This window comes from Pygocentrus nattereri, chromosome 2, assembly GCF_015220715.1.
Source record: "Pygocentrus nattereri isolate fPygNat1 chromosome 2, fPygNat1.pri, whole genome shotgun sequence".
Taxonomy (NCBI): domain Eukaryota; kingdom Metazoa; phylum Chordata; class Actinopteri; order Characiformes; family Serrasalmidae; genus Pygocentrus; species Pygocentrus nattereri.
The window spans coordinates 24,501,221-24,522,101 of NC_051212.1; the positions used below are offsets into that span (position 1 = coordinate 24,501,221).

The following is a 20,881-nucleotide window of genomic DNA, read 5'->3' on the forward strand; positions in this document are numbered from 1 at the left end:
ATTTACCATGCATTATTCAAATTATATTTATTTTGCATCTTTGTGGAAAGTCCCACTTCTAGGATGTATCAGATGTATGTTTTGTCATGTAAGCAAGCGTTTTATCTACATATGGTACATAGTATGGGTTGCTATTTTAGTGACAAGTTGTGCAGTGGAGAGAGACAAACGGAAGCAGAAATCTTTAGGTCAGAAATGACTAAATCTACACCGTTAAGAGATGATTCATGGATACATGCTGTAGCTGTATGGTAGGGTCTGAAGAGATGATGAAAATGTCACCAGATCTGAACTAACAGCATGATCTACCAGACAAAAAAATGACAAAGCATTCAAAATAGGTATTTACACAAGAATTTAGTTGTGCACTACATTTACTTGTTAAATTGAAAGGGATTGTTTTCCCAGTGGTCTTTAAAAAAATGTCCATCCAAGCAACAGTGATTATAAAAGGACACATTTATAGGTCAATTGGCTGTCAAATGCTCTGGACAGTATTAGTCACAAAATATATATAAAAAATATATATTGTTTGTGTGTGTGTGTGTGTGTGTGTGTGTGAGATTGCATCTTCAGTATTAACCTTGCAGACATTCCCTTGGAATAACCATGCATAATTTATCTTTTCCTTTTAAATTTATTTTGATCTGATTTCTTTTTATGTTTCTTTTTATGTGCTTTCAAGGTAAGCATTACCTTTCTGTCTTTCTGTTTAGTGTTTTGCATACAGTATCTTTGGCCAGCAGTAGGACAACTATAGCAGCAAGCAAGGCCACACAAAGGAGAGTGTGACAGCCTCATAAATTACCTTGTGTGTTACTAAGAGCTGTGTAATTCTTCCTCTAGAAAACAAACACTTATGCTGATAAATAAAAGCTTTACTGACCATAACAATAGCCACCAAAATGCATCTTTAAAGTGCACAGTTGTGTAGTGGCATGTGTCTCATTTGCAAATGCTGACAGGCAGGTGTCAAGAGAAAAAAGAACAGTAGCATATTTGTATGCGCGGTTTAATCTTTCAGGAGCACAAAAACAAAAGCCAATTGAAAGACAAATTGAAATGGGAGAAAGATAAAAAACCTCAATGACTAATTGAAGTGCAACTCAGTAGCCAAAATGTACTGACAAACGAATGCATTTCAGTGGTATCAGGCGAGCACAGCAGGGAATTGCAGAAACTCAATCCGTTGTCTTTTGACCCGACACCTGTCAGCTTAAACAGTGCCGAAAGATTTGCCTCAGTTTAATATGCTGCAGACATGATTACTGCTTGAAAAGTCTGTCTTCCAGATGAAACAGGTGTGAAACTTTTTAATTGTGCAGTTTTCCCCCAGCTGTTGAGAATGGCAGTTATTAATCTATTACCAGCCTTGAGTGTTCCACTAAAATTAGTAGAAGGGGCCGGGGGGGGGGTAGAATTTCAATTTCCATACCTCCTCTAAAATGGTGTCTTTCAGCCCAGAACACATGTTCTGTCAGCTCCAAATCACATCTAAAAGGGTACAGCTACAGATGTTGGAGGTAAGTACTTTTGGCAGGTAAAAGGATGGGTGTCTGTTTGTAGGTGGTAAATCAATGTTAACAACAAAGAAAGGCAGAGCCATTGGCAGGCAGATGTGCTTCGGCGGGTAACATAGTGTAGACTATATTATAGTACATAACCTGAAGAATTTTGGCAGTAGGCTCATGCACATATATATGCACATACACATATATAGATGCCAATTTTTTCTTTTTTTCTCCCCTCAAAAAATGCCATAGAGTGGAAAACCAAATTTCCCTCCCTTTTTTGAAATAAAAGTTTAAAAATAGTGTTTTAATTGTTGATGTTGAAGTGCACTCTTCAGTTCATTGAAAACCTTGAATCTCCATTTTTGTAATTATCCAGTTTTTTACATAATTTGAAAATGCCTGTTGTTCTTTACATTGTGTGTTAATTTCATGAATAGACCAAAAGAAGTGGCCCAGAATGATTTGGAAAAAAATCTGGTTCCTTTGACTTACATTAAAAGTAAAGTAGGTTTTTTTCCATCTCCTTTAAAGTTACCATTTTGGAGATGCAAAGTTTTCTTCCAGCAACCGTGATATGTTGGTAATGCAGCTGCAAAAGCAGCATGTTTTTTTTTTTTTTTTTTTTTTGTTTTTGTATCACAAAAAATAAAGCATTTCCAAATATCTGCTTATTCAGTCCTCAACACTTTCACAATACCCCTTCACAGCAGTGTCATTTCGGAGTGTTTCAGCCTGAACTGCTTTTTGAGTGAGGCATAGTACATGGCAGTCCATCAGTACAGACATCTTTTACATATATCCGTCTTACAACAGCCTGTGGTTACATCATCAGCCTGTTTTAATTTAAGTGACAGAGAGGTTGGAAAATAGTCATAAAAATGAATTGTCGCTTTTTTTTTTTTTTGGTACATAACAGAGCAAAAATGTTATAAGTGGACCACAGGGGAATTAGAAAATAGATCTACAAGGAGAATGCAGGAGATGACCAACATTTTATATCCTGCATATACAGTAGTTCAATTTTGTATATTTTTGTTAGTGAGTAAGACAAGTCTTTTTAAACACATTGACATGTGGGCGTCATCCTGCAAATGGTTATTTTTGCATACTTCTGGCTGTGGACTACCCAAATAAATCTTTTGTTTATGATTGGTTACATCGGGTTTGCTTGCATGTTTACTTAGCTTAATCATTACATAGTCATCTGCCCAGTGGGATAGGTTTAGATGATGATGTGATTACATGGTCAGTCAAAATATACGTTTTTGTCATTAATTGCGTTCTTAATACTTGTAAACATTGTTGATGTAGGGTTGTGTTTGCAACATGCCATCACGCCCTCCCTGCAGCTTCATTCTCTGAATGTTGTGCGGTACATGTTATGTGCTCTTATAATGGGATTTAACATTACATTTTATTATATATCCTAGACTAGCATGAGCATAATTGTTTTTGAGTTCTTGTGTGAGGGGAAAATGGAAAGAGAGGAAAAAAACATTGTGTATGTGCATTAAAGATTAAAAGATTGGAATGTGACTCTATACATTGAGTAGTACATTGGGTGGATTTTTTCCTCCCCTGAAACAGTGTGCTGGTACTCATATCAGATGTGGCACTCATGGCTGTGTACTTTGGAATAAGAGTCTGACCTTTTCTTCTAGTGCCCCTCATTGTGTGTGTGTGTGTGTGTGTGTGTGTGTGTGTGTGTGTGTGTGTGTGTGTGTGTGTGTGTGTGTGTGTGTGTGTGTGTGTGCGTGTGTGTGTGTGCGTGTGTGCATGTACATGCTTTGATGTACCTGTGCAGTGTGCAGTCACAGCAGCTGCATACACAGGCACATACACACACACACTCTCATAGTGTAGTCAAACTGACAGGGGAGTGTCACAGAGCTGGTGACACAGAAACAGGCAATTATTAGAACCCCAGAGAGGAAGAGAGAGAAATAGAAGAGAGGAATAAAGTGGGTGAGGTAGGGTGAGAATTCTTTTCTATTTTTTCCTTCACTTTTTTCATTCACACATTCACACGCTCCTCTAATATTTACCCTGCCTTCGCCCATCACACTCTGCTCCTGTCTGTGTCTGTTCGTATGTACAGTTTAGACATGCCTGGCCATTGTTAATTTTCTAGTTGCAGATATGTTAACACATCTGTCTGTCTGTGTGTAGACTGTACAACAGTTTGTGCTTCACTGGTCATTGTTGATTTTCTAACTGCAAATACAATAAACACATCTCTCTGTATGTTTGTCTGTCTCTGTCTATCATCTTGTGCAACAGTTTGGGTATCCCTGGTCACTGTTGATTTTCTGATTGCAACAATGTTAATACATCCTTAATAGAGACCAGGTAAATATGGCATTGTTCTGCAAATTAATTTCTATTTATTTGCAGAATGTAGCATATTGGAGGAAAAACATTTTTTTTATTTTTATCCAGTATGTAAAATTCAGCAAATACACAATAATAGTGCCTTGAAATTTCATTAGAAAATTGTATGTACACACATGCACACACATACAAACTATATAGACACGTATTGGGACACCCCTCCTAATTATTGAGTTCAGGTGTTCCAGCCACACTCATTGCTAACGGGTGGATCAAATTAAGCACCTAGACTTGCAGTCCCTATAGATAAACATTAGCAGTAGACTGGGTCATACCGATGAGCTCAGTGACTATACATGGCTCTGTCATAGGATGCCACCTCTGTCACAAGTCAGTTTGTGAAAGTTCTGTCCTGCTAGATCTGCCCCTGTCAACTGTAAGTGCCATTATTGTGAAATCGAAGCAGTTGGGAGTAGCAACAGCTCAGCTGCAAAGTGCAAAATTGCCTCTGAAGGCAACATTGGCAAAAAAAATTGTGCGTTAGGTGCAGAAAAGCTTGACTGCTCTACACAGAAACCTGACCCTCAACCCCATCAAACATCTTTGGGATGAACTAGAACAGAGATTGCAAGCCAGGCCCTCTCATATAACATCAGTGTTTCTGTCTGCTTGTCTATCTGCTAGCACTCACATAGGTGATGCATTACTTCATTAGCTTAATTTAATGTGTATCATTTCCACATGAGTAAAATATATTACATCAACATGATGTCCAAAATGAAACCATGAAAGCTGTGTTCATGTAGTATATTTTATTCAATGAAACTGTGTACACATTTGAATTGAGTAAATTCAGAGTGAAAATTAAAGACTACAGGCAGAATTAGAGCAGGATCAGGCCATTCATAATGTTTCAAGTGTGACATTTGTCCACATCTTCCTTTTTTGTGTGATGTCTTACAAACACTTGTGAGACTAGGCTCATGTTTATTGCATGAACGCTGAAGCAACTTGTTCCTCATAAGTTCCTGCCATCAAACATAATCCCTCTCTCTCTCTCTCTCTCTCTCTCTCTCTCTCTCTCTCTCTCTCTCTGCCTCTCTCTTCTTCTGTCTTCTTCTCTCTTTCTCTCCCTCCCTTGTTAGTAGGATAGGTTGTGACACACTTATTGGTTGTGCACTTTAAGCTCATTTAAAGACTTCATCATTCTGCCCCTGGAGCCTTCTGTCAGAGTCTCTTTTCATATCTCTGTTTTTGTCCCTCCCTCAATCTTTATCCCTTCTTCCCCTGCTCTGTCTTGGCTTTCCTGTCACTTACAGTGTCTGTAATGGCAAGCTCTCATAATCCCCACCACCCCTCCCAGTGAGAGATGGACAGGCTCTGTGTCTGTCTGTTTGTCTGTCTGTCTGTCTCAGCTCCCATTGATAATGTCTCCTAGGGGTGTTAGAATATATTGAAAATGTTCAGAAAATTACAGCAACCAGGCTGAATCTGTTGCTGAAGCCCATAACGAGACAGATTATATAAGAATGTAGTAGAAGTGCCTTACTCTAAAATTTAACATCCAGCTCAGGGCAATCTGGAGATGACTTGACAAGAATAAGACCAAACCTCTGCAAATACGTTACTGCAACATTACAAGATGTCAGGTAGTATAGATGTGACCACATAAATATGCTGTAGTAGAACATGCCACACTGCAGGCTGCAGTGCACTTGACAAACCATATATACCTACCAGTACATGCCAATTTAAACAAGTCAGAAAGGGTTTTTTTTTTTTTATATTTATATATATTTTTCTTACAAGAAGGTCCCTTCATTTGTTTTTTTTTTCTGCATATATAACATAGTGCAGTTATTGCAATGAAATTGGTCAATTACTTGTATCTAATGCAATCGGACCAATTACTTGTAGGCTACCTAATGTGAACAGGCATGTAAAGTTCATCAGACATTCTCTTACTGGCAATACATGCTGTTGTTAATTCTAACCCTTTGTGAGTTTCACTTACCGGTACACCAGGGTCTCATCCGCAGTGCAGTTGTACTGTATCTGGTACATCCAAATCAGGTATGCTCCTGACAGTCGACCAATATCCCACCGCACTTGTGCTGAGGTGGAGGTCACTCCCTGCACCTCCACAAGCTGATCATCTCCTCCCTCAGTCCCTCCATCCTCTGGCTCCATCTCTACATCCTCTCTAACTTCCTTTGCATCAGCATTAGCGTCCTGGCTGGGACTCTGCCCATTGGATGTCTTCCCTCGGGTTATATCTGATGACCCTGGGTCACGGGCTAAAGGTACTGTTCCGTTTCCTCGGTGAGGAAGAGGGATTACCTTGAGGTCAATTACTGCAGTGGCCTCACCTGCAGCATTGATTGCAATGCAGGTGTAGGCACCGTCATCACGTGCCACAGTCACCAGGAGCTCAAGTGTTCCATTCCGAAAAGATATGGTACGGCTTGAATTGGCAATAATCCTGTCATCAGGGGAAACCCAGTGCACCACTGGCTCAGGGTCTCCAATAGCACGGCATTTAAGTGTTGCTCTTTGGCCCTCTAACACCCAGAGTTTGTGTGTATGGCGAGTGATGAGTGGAGGCTCACAAGTAAATTCTTCCTCAGGTATTGACCAGAAGTAACGTCCTGCCAGGTGAATTGGTGTGGCACAAGTCTCCATATCATCACTCCGAATCAACCTTCGCAACCAGAGAAGCTCACAGTTACAGTGCAAAGGATTTCCCCCAAAGTTCAAACTGACTACTGCATTGTAGGGTGTGGGGCTGATTACCCCTGTCTGGGAACGTGCAAACAAGGGATCAGGTGGTAGAGTCTGAAGGCGATTTGAGGTCATATCTAACCGAGCAAGTTTATAGAGCTCGCTGAAGGAACCCTCAGCAATCTGGTCAATGAGGTTGTGGTCGAGGTTGAGTGTGTGCAAGCTGGCCATGTTCTGGATGGCATCCCATGGTGCTTTGCGCAGATTATTGTAAGACAGGTCCAGGTCTTCCAATGTGAGCAGGAAGTCATCAAAGGCATCAGAAGAAATGTTGATAAGTTGGTTGTTGTTTAGAATGAGGTGTTGCAGGTTTAGCATGCCCACTAAGTCTCTTGGACCAAGTGACATGAGCCGATTCCCATCCAGGTGCAATGAGCGGAGACTTTCAAGGTCTGCAAATGCCATTGGTTTGATGAAGCTGATGGTGTTTCGGGATAGTGTCAGATCTACCAGTCCTGTCATGTTAGCGAAGTCTGCACCTCCCACTTCTCGGATGAAGTTGTCAGCAAGGCGGAGCTCAACGGTTCGGCGATCAATGTTTGGTGGGACAAAGAGGAGACCTTTGTCCGCACAGAGCGTGCTCAGGGACTCTGATAAATTCCGGCACACGCAGTGGAAGGGACATGCGGAGACCACCCCCCACGTCTCTCCAGCAAGTGCTCCAGGAATCCGTCCTATCAGAGCTGGCAGGAAGCAGGCACATGTGACTAGTGTCAACCAGTGGAGGGATGGTAGAGGTGGGATTGGGGGTGATGTAGAGGGGGCCAGGTAGCCGTAGGTGTACTTTGGGCACAGAGAAGGAGATGATGGTGGTAGCTTTTGTGAGGGCTTGAGGAGGGGTGGTTGAGAATGGGTTGATGGATGAAGGGGAAGAGTAGAGGAATGTGTATCACTCAGATGATGTTGTAAAATGAGGGGCGGGTGTGATTTTTCTGACTGGGGGGTTGGGGAGTCTTGCATGGTAGAAAGGGGGTTTATCCACAGACCTGGAGAATTAAAAAAAGAGAGAAAAGGATTTAGACTCCATGTCCTCTATCAGTTTCCCATACTGTTTGCTCTAATGTTTCCTTTGTTATCTAACTTAAGCTTTAGAGCAAAGAATTGCTTTGTTCATATCCCTTGTAGGCTGTGTGTATGCATCGTTTGTGTCACACTGAAACCATTGCTTGCTGTAGTGCAGAAAAGTGCTTGTACACTCTGAAAACTACACACTAAATTCTCAGCCTGGCCACCATGTGCTTTATTGTGTGTGAAATTCCTTTATAGCACGATAGCACCCGTAGCCATATATGGAGCCTTCGCCCTTTCCCAAATGTACATCCCACACCGATTGGAAAAAGTGGCCTAACCGCAACCCAGATAACCGGAATCAGCTCAAACCACCACCGCAGTGAGTTATCAGCACTGATAAACTGGCCGCAGTGACCTCTCCAGAGAATCTAAGCAAAATAGTTACTGTACCACAAATCCATACAGTTACTGTAATGTGAATACTTGAATGCTTTTTGGATGCTTCAATCAATTCATGAACAAAACATGTTCCAGTACTATACCATGCCACTCACAAAAAATAAAAACTGAACAGAGCACCATTTAATGTTGAATGAGTTTAATTGTTGGTATTAAATAAAGGTTTCTAATACACATCAATTAATACACTGCAAAAGATCAAAGAGAAAGTCAAGTTCTGACCAAAATGGATCTATAACCCCTAATTAGTAGATGCTGCATGGGGGAACTATTTTGTTTACTATATAGTACTAGAAACATGGTAATTAATCAATTAATTTGGACACTTATCAACAAAGTCCATCAGTTGTCAGTACTTGCCAAAAAAGCTTTAGTGAAACTAAAAGCTAAATAATTTTTAATTAATGTTAATGCTCCTCTGTCCTTTGCTTAGTGCCCTTTGGAATCACTGTAGAATATCATTTTGCGGTTCAGGCTCTAGATCAGATGTAACTTTGAGGTAGCAGTATATCCAGAATTAGTATGCTGCTGTCATTACTTATTGGTTAATTTTAAAGCATGCAGCTTTAGAAATAATTTTGAATCTTGCAAGAAGGACAGTCTATTAGGATGTGTACTTTCTTTCCTTTTCATGTTTAAATGGTTGCATCTTCAGAGAATCCTCTAAAAGCCCTCCTCCCATTCTAAGCAGTGACTCATTAAATAGAGACAGTCATAGTTAATAGTCAAAAGAGAGAGAGACCAAAGATGAAGTAGGCAGAAATGAGAAACCAGTGACAGAAATGAAGCCTAAGAACATCATGAAGGTGGACATGGTGTTCTTGCATATGCTAGCAAATTACATCTAAAGCCTCCATAAGATGATTTCAGACCAAAACTTGTCTAATCTCAGCTGAATCAGGTAAACATTTTGTTGGTTTTGGGGTGAAAAACATGACCTAAGATAAATAAAGGAAAGACACAATGTGTGAAGCTCATCAAGAGGTTTATCCTGCATTAACGTGTCTAGCTAATGCTCTCCTGTGGCACAACTTAGTGCTAAGTGCATGTAATCAGCTAGCTAGAGTTAAGAAAGCATTAAACAGAGTCACCACAAAGTACTTTAGTCAAAAACTGTAAATGTGAGGAACCCTTTTGAAATGAACAAACTTCTAATAAATGGGATATGTTTAGATTAACACTACATAGATATTTATTAAGTACTGTCAATATAACAGTATACTATTTAAAACATAGCTCAGTGTTACTGTATTTGCACAGACATATTTGATGAATTTATTTCTCTGAACATTTTTATTCTCTTCTGTTGGTGAAAGCCTTGGACTGTTTTGCTATGGTACACACCTTACTTTTGAGCTTTATCATTACATTAGATGAGAAGCTATTCATGGACCTGGCTTGTAACTCACTCACTCACTCACATTATGCAGGCTGAAAATTCTCCACAACAGAGGGATGTAGGTAGTGTTTCACCCAAGAATCACCAAATATTTTATGATTTGCAATAAAAAGATACATTTGTTAAACAAACCTTTGAGTCATTATGCTTTTACCCTTAGGGTCTGAAGGCATTTTCTCAGTTTTTGCATATCTTCTTAAATGTGCCTTTAATAACATTTGCATATAACACAATAGCCGTATGTTTCATAGCAAAATGCACTGCTATCTTTGTTGTTACTTTCCAAAACTGCTGCAGCAACTTCAATGGGTGTTGAAACTCTTTGCACGCCGTTTCATGTGTGTCTCCGATGTCGACTGAATGAAGAATGAAGGTTTTCTGATGTGATGGGTCCTTAGTGATTTCCTGGGTGCTCGTTGGTCAGTTTCTCACAAAATGTAGACGGATACACAATTCAATCCCATATTCATGATCTTATAACTCTGATGTGAGTTACATATGATCTAGTGATGTGATGGAATGGAAGGGGCAGCTCTACAAATTCAGTAAATGTTTGAACCATATTTCTGTGTTGTGTTATTGCAAAAATAAACATATATAGCAACATCTAATCTGATGCCTGTCTGCATTTGTGAACCCTGGAGGGTTAGATCAACAAGCACAATGGTATACCTGTATAAAATAGCACTAAATCTACACTACTGCATATTTAGTGTGGTTGTGAAATACAAAAAGGATAAAATAATGACTTATAATAAGTAAAGAAATATGTGCTGATATAGCTCATGTAGCCACATGATGCAACCCACCAGTGTGTTGTTACCCTAAGTTTGAAAAACACTACTCTAGGGGTTTGAAAGTCCAGTGTACTTCAATCATTGTATAGCAGTGACACTGCCTGTTGGTGATTTACACCAAAAGTATTCCAGAATTGCATCTAACAAACCTCAGTTGCTCTATAAATGCACATACTAAGACATGCAGTTCAGCCATGTTCTTTACTCCTATTGAGTTTTTCTAGGCTACCTTTTGTCAATGCCATAACCTCATCTCCAAAATGGTAACTTTTAAGAAAGATAAAGCTCTTAACTTTGATGAACATTTAAGGAGTATTTCATCCCAAACCATTTGTTCATCCATTTATAATATTCACACAGTGTGAAGTGTAAGAAAATAAGTTTGAGATTGCAGGCATGTTTTACTTCTAATCAACTCATTTATTTCAGCAAAGTAAGAAAACTTCCACTTGAGTATGGTTTTAGGGTAATCTATCCACCTCTGTACACGCATAAGCCTATTACTGCGTAAGATAACAAGGGGAAAGAAAGGGTTGGCCAGGAGACATGGAGAGATTAAAGGAAAGGGAAACGAGTATAATCAGACAGTCTCTCACTCTCTGGTATCTCGTTTTTCTCCATTCCCTTCTTGTCTGACTTTGCATTGATGCACTGCCCTCCATGACCTTCCCCTCCTCTTCCTCCTCCTTCGGCTCCTCCTTTCCTCTCACTCTTTCACTGTATTGTTCTGCTTATCTCACACAGCTTTCCCCACATCTGCCCTTGAGGTAACCTGAGAAGCAATTAAACATTACTTAAAACGACCTGCCCCTTCTCTGATCTTTCCTTTGCCCTCTCTCTCCCTCCCTCCCTCCCTCCCTCTCTCTCTCTCTCTCTCTCTCTCTCTCTCTCTCTCTCTCTCTCTCTCTCTCTCTCTCTCTCTCTCTCTCTCTCTCTCTCTCTCTCTCTCTCTCTCTCTGTGTGTGTGTGTAAGTCATCTTGGTGCTGAACAGCTGAAACAGCTCTTGTCTTTCCCTCCTTTGCTCCATCGATCCAGACTGCCAAGATAAATAGCACACCTTTTTTTACATTCTCATGTGTCTTCCTCCTCCCCATCATCTCCCTCTGCTTTCTCCACCCTTATACTTCTTTTAATGGTTTTGTTTTCTTGTGTTTTTACCTTTTGCTATGTGTAGTTCAAGTCGAGCTGCTTCATTCCTCTATGCTGCTTGGACACTCCACGTAGGAGTGTGTTTACAGGGGAATCTGATGGGTGGATGTGTGTTTTGTGGAAGGAAGAGGGCTGGCAGGGTATTAACTGAAGGGAAAAACTGTGGAAATTCTGTAATTCACAATGTTATGCATAATTCAGACTGAGAATAACTAGCGTGATTACAGAATGCTCAGTGTGTGCGTACGTGTGCACGTGCATGTGTGCGTGTACATGCACGTGAGGCCACTTAGCATCTAATGTAGTGTCTGAATGTCCAGCCAGGCAATTGGAACATCTTTCTGCACTTAGCAAATCCCCAGTCTCATACACACTTTGGTGTTGAGAATCTTTTAGAATGCACTTAGCATCCCCTACAGCACTGCCACACTCAAGCCCACCTCTCTCTAGTCTCTCTTACTCTCAATCTTTCTCTCCCTTTCTCACACACACACACACACACACACACACACACACACACACACACACACACACACACACTCAGTTGCAACAACATGGGACTAAAAACTGGTTCATCTGAGTCCATGGTGGAAGAGTAGACTCATATGAACCATGCAGTGATTTGTCTGTGTATGAGTGGTATAAAGCAGGACTGAGTGCAGAGGGAAGGTTATACTGTGATAGATAGAAAGAGTTTGTTGAATGATGTTGAATGGATTTCAATGGCTGCACCTTTTTACAGGCATTTCTGCCACTGCTGGCATTCTGCCTGGGACTGCTGGGGGCTGGTGGGCTTCCTCCATGTTAAATTCTGCTCCTCTGTCGTGCGTGAACACAGTGCCAGAACTTTAACCTCACTGCTTGATCTTTGGTTTCCACACTTGCTGTAGATGAAAGAACGGAATAGAGGGCAAGGCACAGAGCCTTTTATTTGTTCAGCTTATTGTTTCTGTGTTTATAAAATTAATTCCTATTTTATGCTCTGCTGTTTTATATCATGACTATGTGGGGTGTGTGTGTGTGGGGGGGGGGGATTTGATATGGATAGATTTTGACATGATGTTCAGCACTGTTACCTGTTTATTGGTAGAATTGATGTATTTCTTACTGCTACTATTTTACTGTGCATCTCACTTTGGATTTTTTTCATTAGAAGAAAGATGGAAAATCGAAATAAAATTGATAATGCTTGGGATAACTTTGGGAGGAGCTTATTTAAATGATCGCTGTGTTGTCATGTTCGTGTTGTAGTGAAAAAACACAGTATGTATGGTATGATGTTATTACAGTTTACACTGGATTCATTAAGGTTGATTCATTTTAGATTAAAGTTAATGGACCTAGTCTTCCTGAGTACTCCGTGCCAGTAGTTCTCAAACTGGTCCTCAGGGACCCTCAGACAGTCCACATTTGTGCTATATCATTGTGTTGCAAGTTGGTTTCGAGCAAAAATGTGGACCCTTTGGGGGTCCCTAAAGACTAGTTTGAGAACCACTGCTCTGTGCTAAAAGAATATCATACAGACCTGACAGCTTGATTTGATTTGAACGGTTTTCTTCTGTTTTTTTCAGATGGAAAATTACACTGTATATTAAGCATTAAACAGAAAGCATAACTTACTAGATTTGATGCATTTTAAACTGTTTTTTCAAACAAGACTGAAGCACCCTGCAAAACTTTGGGTACTCCCAGTCAGCAGTTAACTAATTTACTTTTATATATCAGTATCCCTAAAACTAAAAAAAAAACCTTCAACTTCATTATACTTATATAGTTACATATATATAAATCATATATCATATGATATGTATATATCAGCCGGCATTGTTCAGCCACAGACTGTCGCACTGGCTGTTTTTCTTTTACCTGCCTCCACTCCATCTCCTTTATTCCTAAAAAATTAACTTCGCTGTTTGATTAAGGGATTTCATTTATTCTAATCAGTTCTGCACTCATACTTCACTGCTTTATACTGGAAAAAATGTGCTTTAAATTTGCTTGATTGAAATATGTACATTGTTCCCACATGAATAAACTACATGAGGACAGCACCACATTATTTCAACACAACATAACAAAATGAAGCCAACTGAAAGACAAAGCTGTGTTGATGTAATATATTTTATTCATGTGGAAACGATGCACAGATTAGAAACAAATCTGTTCACTTTTTTTCCCAGTATAAACCCTACATATAAGTAAGCAAAAGACAACATATACCAGTGCACTATGACCAACTGTTTCTCTCTTTCCTTCTCTCTCATTCTCATTCTCTCCCTTCATCTCACTGTCATCTTTGTCATCCGGTTTCCCCATACACACACAGACACACACACACGCACACACCGCTGCTGCAGAAATATGGAGGAGGATAAAACACTGACAGCAGTCATCCATCATATCCTTTAAGACTTGAAGAGAGAAGGAGGGATTTAGCTGACTAATTAAAGACACAGGGAGGAGGGGAAGAGAGAGAAGATGGGAAAGAAGTGTGAGGAAATGGCAGACAGAGCCCAAATGCAGAGAAATGAGAAGGAGAAACAGACAAAGACAGAGAAAGAAAGAGAGCGAGTGCTAGAAAGTAGTAGATAACAGAAGGAAAGAAGCGAACAAAGATAGGGGAAAGCAGAGAGAACAAGAAAGAGAAACTGAGTGAGAGAAAGAAAGACAGAAAGGGAATAAAATAGAGACAGAGGGAAAAGGAGCGAGAGAGATGATTCATGAGAAAAAACACCACAAAGGATAAAAAAAAAAAAAAGTGAGAAAACACGCGAACATTTGTTTTTAAGCCGAAGGGAAGAAAAGAGTGAGAAGAAGAAAAGCAGAGTGTGAATGTTTTTATATTTGGGAAATCAAGTAAAGAGCGAGAGAGAGAGTGATTGTGCAAGTGTGTGCGTGCCTCAGGCTTGTGGTAGCATCTTACACAAAAGTACACACACTCTTAATTTAATTCTGACCCAACACTCACACTCTCCCCGCACCAGCTGTACACACACCCTGTGTTTGGCTCTACCTGCTCCAGTCGTTCACTGTGGCTGGTGTGTTTTTTCACTCTGTTTTGTCGGCCTCCTCTCTTTATTTTCCTCTAGCCATCATTGATGATGGAAAACCATCAAAATAACTGGAAAAAAACATCACTAAAATAACTGCATTCCATTATTCCATCTTTCTAATTCTCCTCTCATTCTCTTTTTTTCTTTTTTCTGCACTTCTCCAGCCCCTCTTTGATGTGGGCTATGATTCAGCTGAATAATGGTAATTGCACCTGAAGATTTTAACTCATTTTTACGCTCACTACCTCTGCTGCAAATCATCCCCATCCATCCATACAGTGCTACTTATCCACTGGAATATGGACCATAAACTCTAATTAGTCAGTGCAATTAGGCCTAAAAGCAGCAAAATAAAGCAATAATACAGCTCTCGTTTGCGTGTACTATAAAATCATGATTGGATGATAGTGTGGACTGTATTATGAGTAGTAACTATAGTATCAGACATTGAGAGAGACACAAGTTTGTTTACATATGACACACAGTCGTGTGTGTCTCTCTCTCTCTCTCTCTCACTCTCTTTTATTTATTTATATATATATATATATATATATATATATATATATATATATATATATATAAATGTATGCATGCAAAGGGCTTTTGTAAATGATAAATGGACTTGTTAAATCCAGTTAAATTGACTTACATTGAAAGTAAGGTGTTTCCTTCTACTGTAAAATCGTCATTATTGTGTGTGTGTGTGTGTTTGTGAGACAGACCATGTGTTTAATAAACATTCAACCAATCTGACCAGTAGACATTTTAAGGAAAAATTTCAGATAAACATTAATATCAGGCAATAAGCAGCACTTTCCTGCAGTGGCATAGGCAGTAACAAATGATTGAGTAATAACCTTTGATGGCTCAGTGCAGTAATGTTTGACATTTTCTTCACATTGGTGGTTCATTGCATGAGCTGCTATTTATTAATGCTACATGTGCAGCTTTGAGTTTATTTTGTCACTGAAACCTCAATATTGACCAGTGATATCAGTTAACCAACGCACTGGCCAAGCAGTAATCTTAACCTCAGTCACTAAAAATCAATGACTTTTTCAGTTTAAAACTGTGAAACAAAACAGTTTACAGAGTCATTTAGAATTATAGGTTAACTGTTTCTTAATTGTTTTTTCTAAGCAGACAGAACATTTTTGTCCTGAAAATGTAGAAAAACCAACACACGCACATACACACACTCCTGATGTCGCAGCCTTGGAATTCTTTGGCGAATCCAGATTGCCTTGAAACACTTCATTTGATTCATTAGTGAAGACCAATCCAGAGACCCTGGAGCTTTATTATTATTTGCTCACTGTGAAGAGCAATAGGCCAATCAGAGACAAGCATTGCACTTGAAGAGCCAATGAACTGTAGGCATTGCTCAGCGTAATGTAAAAGAAAGGGAAATGCTTGGTGCTGTAAGCTCACTGATAAAGTCTTCGCACTTTAACATTCAGTGAGTTACTGAGCCGACGTTTGTTACTTTTGCACACACACCCACCCACAAGCTCTCTTCTTCCCATTATTTCTCACACTGAATGAACTCTACACACACGCACTGTGCTTTCTCTTAAGCAGCTGTAAATGCTTTGTCTACAGCAAGTCTGGTGTCTTGCCAGTGGTCGATTCAAGTAAGTGACTGACAAAACTGATTGAGCCTTCTGTCTGATAGCTGTGTGTGTGTGTGTGTGTGTGTGTGTGTGTGTGTGTGTGTGTGTGTGTGTGTGTGTGTGTGTGTGTGTGTGTGTGTGTGTGTGTTTCATTTTTAAAAGTTAAATCTGTACATAAGCAATTTTAACATGTCAATGTTGTAAATGAATAATATGCAGAGAATTCTTTCCCCCCGTTTTCTGATCAGTATATAGATATGTATGTGCAACATTCTTAACTTTCAGTGTAAATTAATGTAAAAAAAGATTTGGACCATTCAGCAAGATACAGCATTTACAGTTTACACCTACAGCAGCTTTCAGGACGTCCCATTCTAAATTCATAGCCATTAATTTGGAGTAATTTGGTCCCCCTTTGCAACTATAACAGCTTTCACTCTTCTAGGATGTTTCTACCAGATTTTGGAGTGTGTCTGTGGACATTTTTGCCCATTCATCCAGAAGAGCGTTTGTCAGGTCGGACGCTGATGTTGGATGAGAAGGCCTGGCTCACAATTCAACAGAGGATAGGCACTGTGTGCTTCATCACACAGTGGCCCTACTCTGTGAGTTTGTGTGGTCTACACTTCATGGCTAAGCTGTTGTTGCTTGTAGGTGCTTCTGTTTCCAGTAGTAGCATTTACAGTTGACTGGGACAGATCTAACAGGACAGAACTTTCACAAACTGACTTGATGGTAGAGGTGGCATCCTATGACAGTACCATGTTTAAAGTCACTGAGCTCATCAGTATGACCCTGTCTACTGCCAGTGTTTGTCTATTGAGACTGCAAGGCTATGAGCTTAATTGTATCCACCTGTTAGCATGGAGTATGGCTGAAACACCTGAACTCAATAATTAGGAGGGTTGTCCCAGTATTTTTTGTCTATATAGTGTAAATTGACACAATATAAATGGTAGCTGGTACTTTCAATGTATGTATAAAGATGTGAAGAAAACAACAATAGGGACAGTAATGAAATGAAACCTTACAGAAGTTGTTTTTTGTTTAGCTACGTTATTGAAATGTAACTATCCAATTATACATTTAAATATGTAATGAGTTACACAGTTTAATATATTTACATTCAGTTTAGTCTGTATCAGACTACACTTCTGACTTCTGATTGTTTTAGTGACAAAAAAAATGACAAAACTGTAAAGGTTAGTTTTATAAAATAAGCTGTCCTCTGCTTACAAACACATTTTGATTTAAAGATTAGAGTCTACACTTTTCACAGAATTTCTCTGCTTTCAGAGAGTTGTAAGTGAACAAAAAACAATGTTAAGTTACACCATGCTTTTGTTGTGGCTGGCAATAACTGTGACTCATTCCAAGGGTTAAAAAATGTAAAAGTTTTGGGACATTTTACGGTATGCCCTGTTTTTCTTGTATTTTTGCTATATAGGACCTTTTGTCTCCTGTGAATGTAGACATGTAAACACACACACACAGACAGATGCAACTTGTGTATATCCACACTGTTATCTACTCAGCTGGTGCACCTCCAGTACCGTTAATGGTGTGAAGAGTTAGGCAGTGTCACACCAGACCTGTAATAATGGCTGATTTCAGTGTGTCACACATACTCACTCTCTCTCTCTCTCTCTCTCTCTCTCTCTCTCTCTCTCTCTCTCTCTCTCTCTCTCTCTCTCTCTCTCTCTCTCTCCCTCTCTCTCTCTCCCTCTCTCTCTCTCTCTCTCTCTCTCTCTCTCTCTCTCTCTCTCTCTCTCTCTCTCTCTCTCTCTCTCTCTGTCTGTCTGTCTGTCTGTCTGTCTGTCTGTCTGTCTGTGTCTCTTTTCTCTCTCTCTCTCTCTATATATATCTATCTCTCTCTCTGTCTGTGTCTCTCTCTCTCTCTCTCTCTCTCTCTGTCTCTCTCTCTCTCTGTCTGTCTGTCTGTCTGTCTTTTCTCTCTCTCTCTCTCTCTCTCTCTCTCTCTCTCTCTCTCTCTCTCTCTCTCTCTCTCTCTCTCTCTCTCTCTCTCTGTGTGTGTGTGTGTACGTCTCACACATCTCTTATCAAAGCTTGATGTTTCCTCACAGCTACATGCTAGCTGCTAATTAACTCATACTCCCTGTACAACATACATGGGGGTGGCAGGGCTTTCGGGGCTGATCACTGCAAGGCTCGTTAGGCACAGGATGACAGTAGGACAAAGGTGAGCCAGCAGAGGGAGAGAGGAAGAGTGGAGAGAGGGAATGAATGAGAGCAAAGTGAAGGCTGGATAGAGATCAGCTCATTGGAGGAGAGAGGGAGGAGAGACGTGCATAAGCTGATGGGTGTCTTCCCTAATGAGACGGACAGAGTAAAAAGGGAGAGAGAGGGAGAAGGACAGAAAGAGAGAGTGGTGCATGTGTAGGCGGTAAAAAAAAAAAAAGAAAACACAGGGTGATGGCATTGATGTTGGCATGGCGACTGTAAGCACCCTTACCAGCTACAGTGCTACCCCCCCCCCTCCTTTTTTTTCTTTTTGAGAGAGAGGGAGATGAGGGGGGAGAGAGAGACAGAGCAAAGGAGGTGTGGAGAGGGAGAGAGAAAAGAAAAGTGAGAAGGGTGAAAGAAGAAATGAGAGGAAAGGATAAGAGAGACAGGGAGGGAGAGATAGAAATATGGAAGCAGAAGGAGAGAGCGAGGCAAAGAGAAAATGAATGGAAAAACGGAGAGACCAGAAAAAAAAGAGACCAAAAAGAGAGTGGACCCTGCTGTGTGAAGTGTCCTGTCTGTGTGAGGATGAATATGCATGGAGAAGATGATGCTTTTTTATTATGAGAGAAGCTGAAGCTCTTCAGCTCTGCGTGTGAGCATGTGTGTTAGGGGGAGGGTGGATAAGGGTATGATAAATCTCCTAATGTCAGGGTCTTTCAGCTTTTTTTCTTTTGTGCTTGGTTTTTATGTAAGCACCCCTGTCATACTGGAAGAGCTCCTGCTGCATGATTGTGAGAGACATACACAGAGAGAGAGATGTACAGAGGGAGGGAGAGAAACATAGAGAATGAACAGAGGTGGAATATTAGATGACCCACAAGATGAAAGATGTAAACTATAAATAACTGTGTGTTTCTGCAGTTGCACATCTGTTTTTAATTTGACACTGTGTGTGTGTGTGTGTGTGTGTGTGTGTGTGTGTGTGTGTAGGAGTGCGCGCCTAGTCATAATTGTTGGTACACTTACATCTGCACAAGTCAAGCCATGCATGCAGAATCAGTTACATCTGGTTTGTCTATCATATGAGCAACTTTTCAGTGCACAATGCATGAAAATCATTAAAATGATGGTAAACTAGGTAAATTAGACTACCATAAGAAAAACCTGATACTGTCATAAGAAAATCTTGCATCTCTGGAACAGTCGTAAGAAAACATCTCTGGAACAGTCGTAAGAAATCCTTGTGTGTGTAACTATGGTAAGAAGATCTCATATCTCTGAAACAGTATCTTTGTAGAAGAAGAAAATATCTGAATATAGCTTATAGACTATAAATGATTGTAAGCCTTATTGAAGCATTTCTTTTGGTCCATTTCTCATGACATGTTCATGCAAGTTCATGCAAAAAAAAACACTAGTTTTCAAATATTGAAAGTTTGTTTGAGTTATGAGGTTTTCTTATCATGATGCTGCTTAATTATTCACTCTGGTTGTGGGACTGCAAGTTTATTTAACCCCTTCTCATGTATTGTTGTGTGTCTGTATGAAACTGGAGCGTTTTTTTTTTTTTTTTTTGGTGAAAGGTCCACGTTACCTTTGTCGTCTGTGTCTTTATGAGGACTTGATCAGCTCTTCATGTCCACGGGCAGCGGTGTGTGTCCAGGCCTGTTTAGGGTCATGCTGTGCGTGTGGTCTCCATCCGTGTGTACATGTGTGTGTTTGGTAAGCACGTGTCCAGGCTCAGGTGTGTGTTCACTGCTCAGGATGGGAGTGTGTCCATGTGTCCACACACATGAAACAGCGTGCGTGTGGTGGGGGAATTAGGTCGATTTATACCGGCAATTGCACATTTGTATCCATTTTAGCTTTGTAATGAAAAGCTGCATTTATTCTCCTTTCTTCCAGAATGTTCCCATTGCTGAAAGCCCCTCTCTGTCACCTGAGGCCATTACACGTAGCTCTGTTCAGCTTCTATTGTGAAAGCTCCCTGTTGTCAGTCGTTGTGCGGTTTCTTTCATTCTTTATATGTTGTTCTTCCCCCTAAAATCTGTCTCTCATTCTTCCTTTCCTTCGCTTTCCTGCTGCTCCCTCACTCTTCCTCCCCTCTGCTGGCCTTCTGCTCTTCTGTTCATTTCCCCCTTTGTTTAGTTCTGTTTTTTTCTCCTGCTCGAGCTTATCCCTCATTCCAGGTGTTTCTTTCTGCCGGTTATCAGTCTTCTTTTTGCACTCCTCCTTTCTCAGCGTCAGCTCCCTTCATCTGTCTCTGGACGTCTCATCATCAGTTTACAGATCCCTTCACATCTTCTGGCAAAACACAGTCTCCCCTGTGCCAAGAAACAAAGAGATAGAGAGCGATATAGGGAGATTTGAGAAGATAATATGACAATCCTGGTAGAAGAGGAGAAAGATGAAAAGACAGAGGGAAGGAAGAAAAAAGGTGGTATGTCGTCACATTTTGAGGATTAATTATTATTTTATTAGCACTAGTTGTAACAGTTAATACCAATAAAGCCATTTATGGAGACATATGGGAACATTTTAAGAGGTAGAACACCATTTTCCCCTCATTACCACCTTGTGTTGTCC

At 40.2% G+C, this 20,881-nt stretch overlaps 2 protein-coding genes across 2 annotated transcripts in view; one reads left to right on the forward strand and one right to left on the reverse strand.

The window, feature by feature from the left end:
* pcxb (pyruvate carboxylase b) overlaps positions 1–20,881 on the forward strand; it is a 261,864-nt gene that overhangs the window by 161,887 nt on the left and 79,096 nt on the right. The window lies entirely within an intron of this gene.
* The window catches only part of LOC108428574 (leucine-rich repeat and fibronectin type-III domain-containing protein 4), a 28,715-nt gene that overhangs the window by 6,250 nt on the left and 1,584 nt on the right, over positions 1–20,881 (reverse strand). Inside the window, exons 2-3 of the mRNA XM_017699654.2 lie at positions 19,890–20,619; positions 5,860–7,612 (exon numbers count right to left, since the gene is read on the reverse strand). Coding sequence (XP_017555143.1) covers positions 5,860–7,586 — 1,727 coding nt within the window. The 5' untranslated portion in view covers positions 7,587–7,612; positions 19,890–20,619. The remainder of the gene's footprint in view (positions 1–5,859; positions 7,613–19,889; positions 20,620–20,881) is intronic.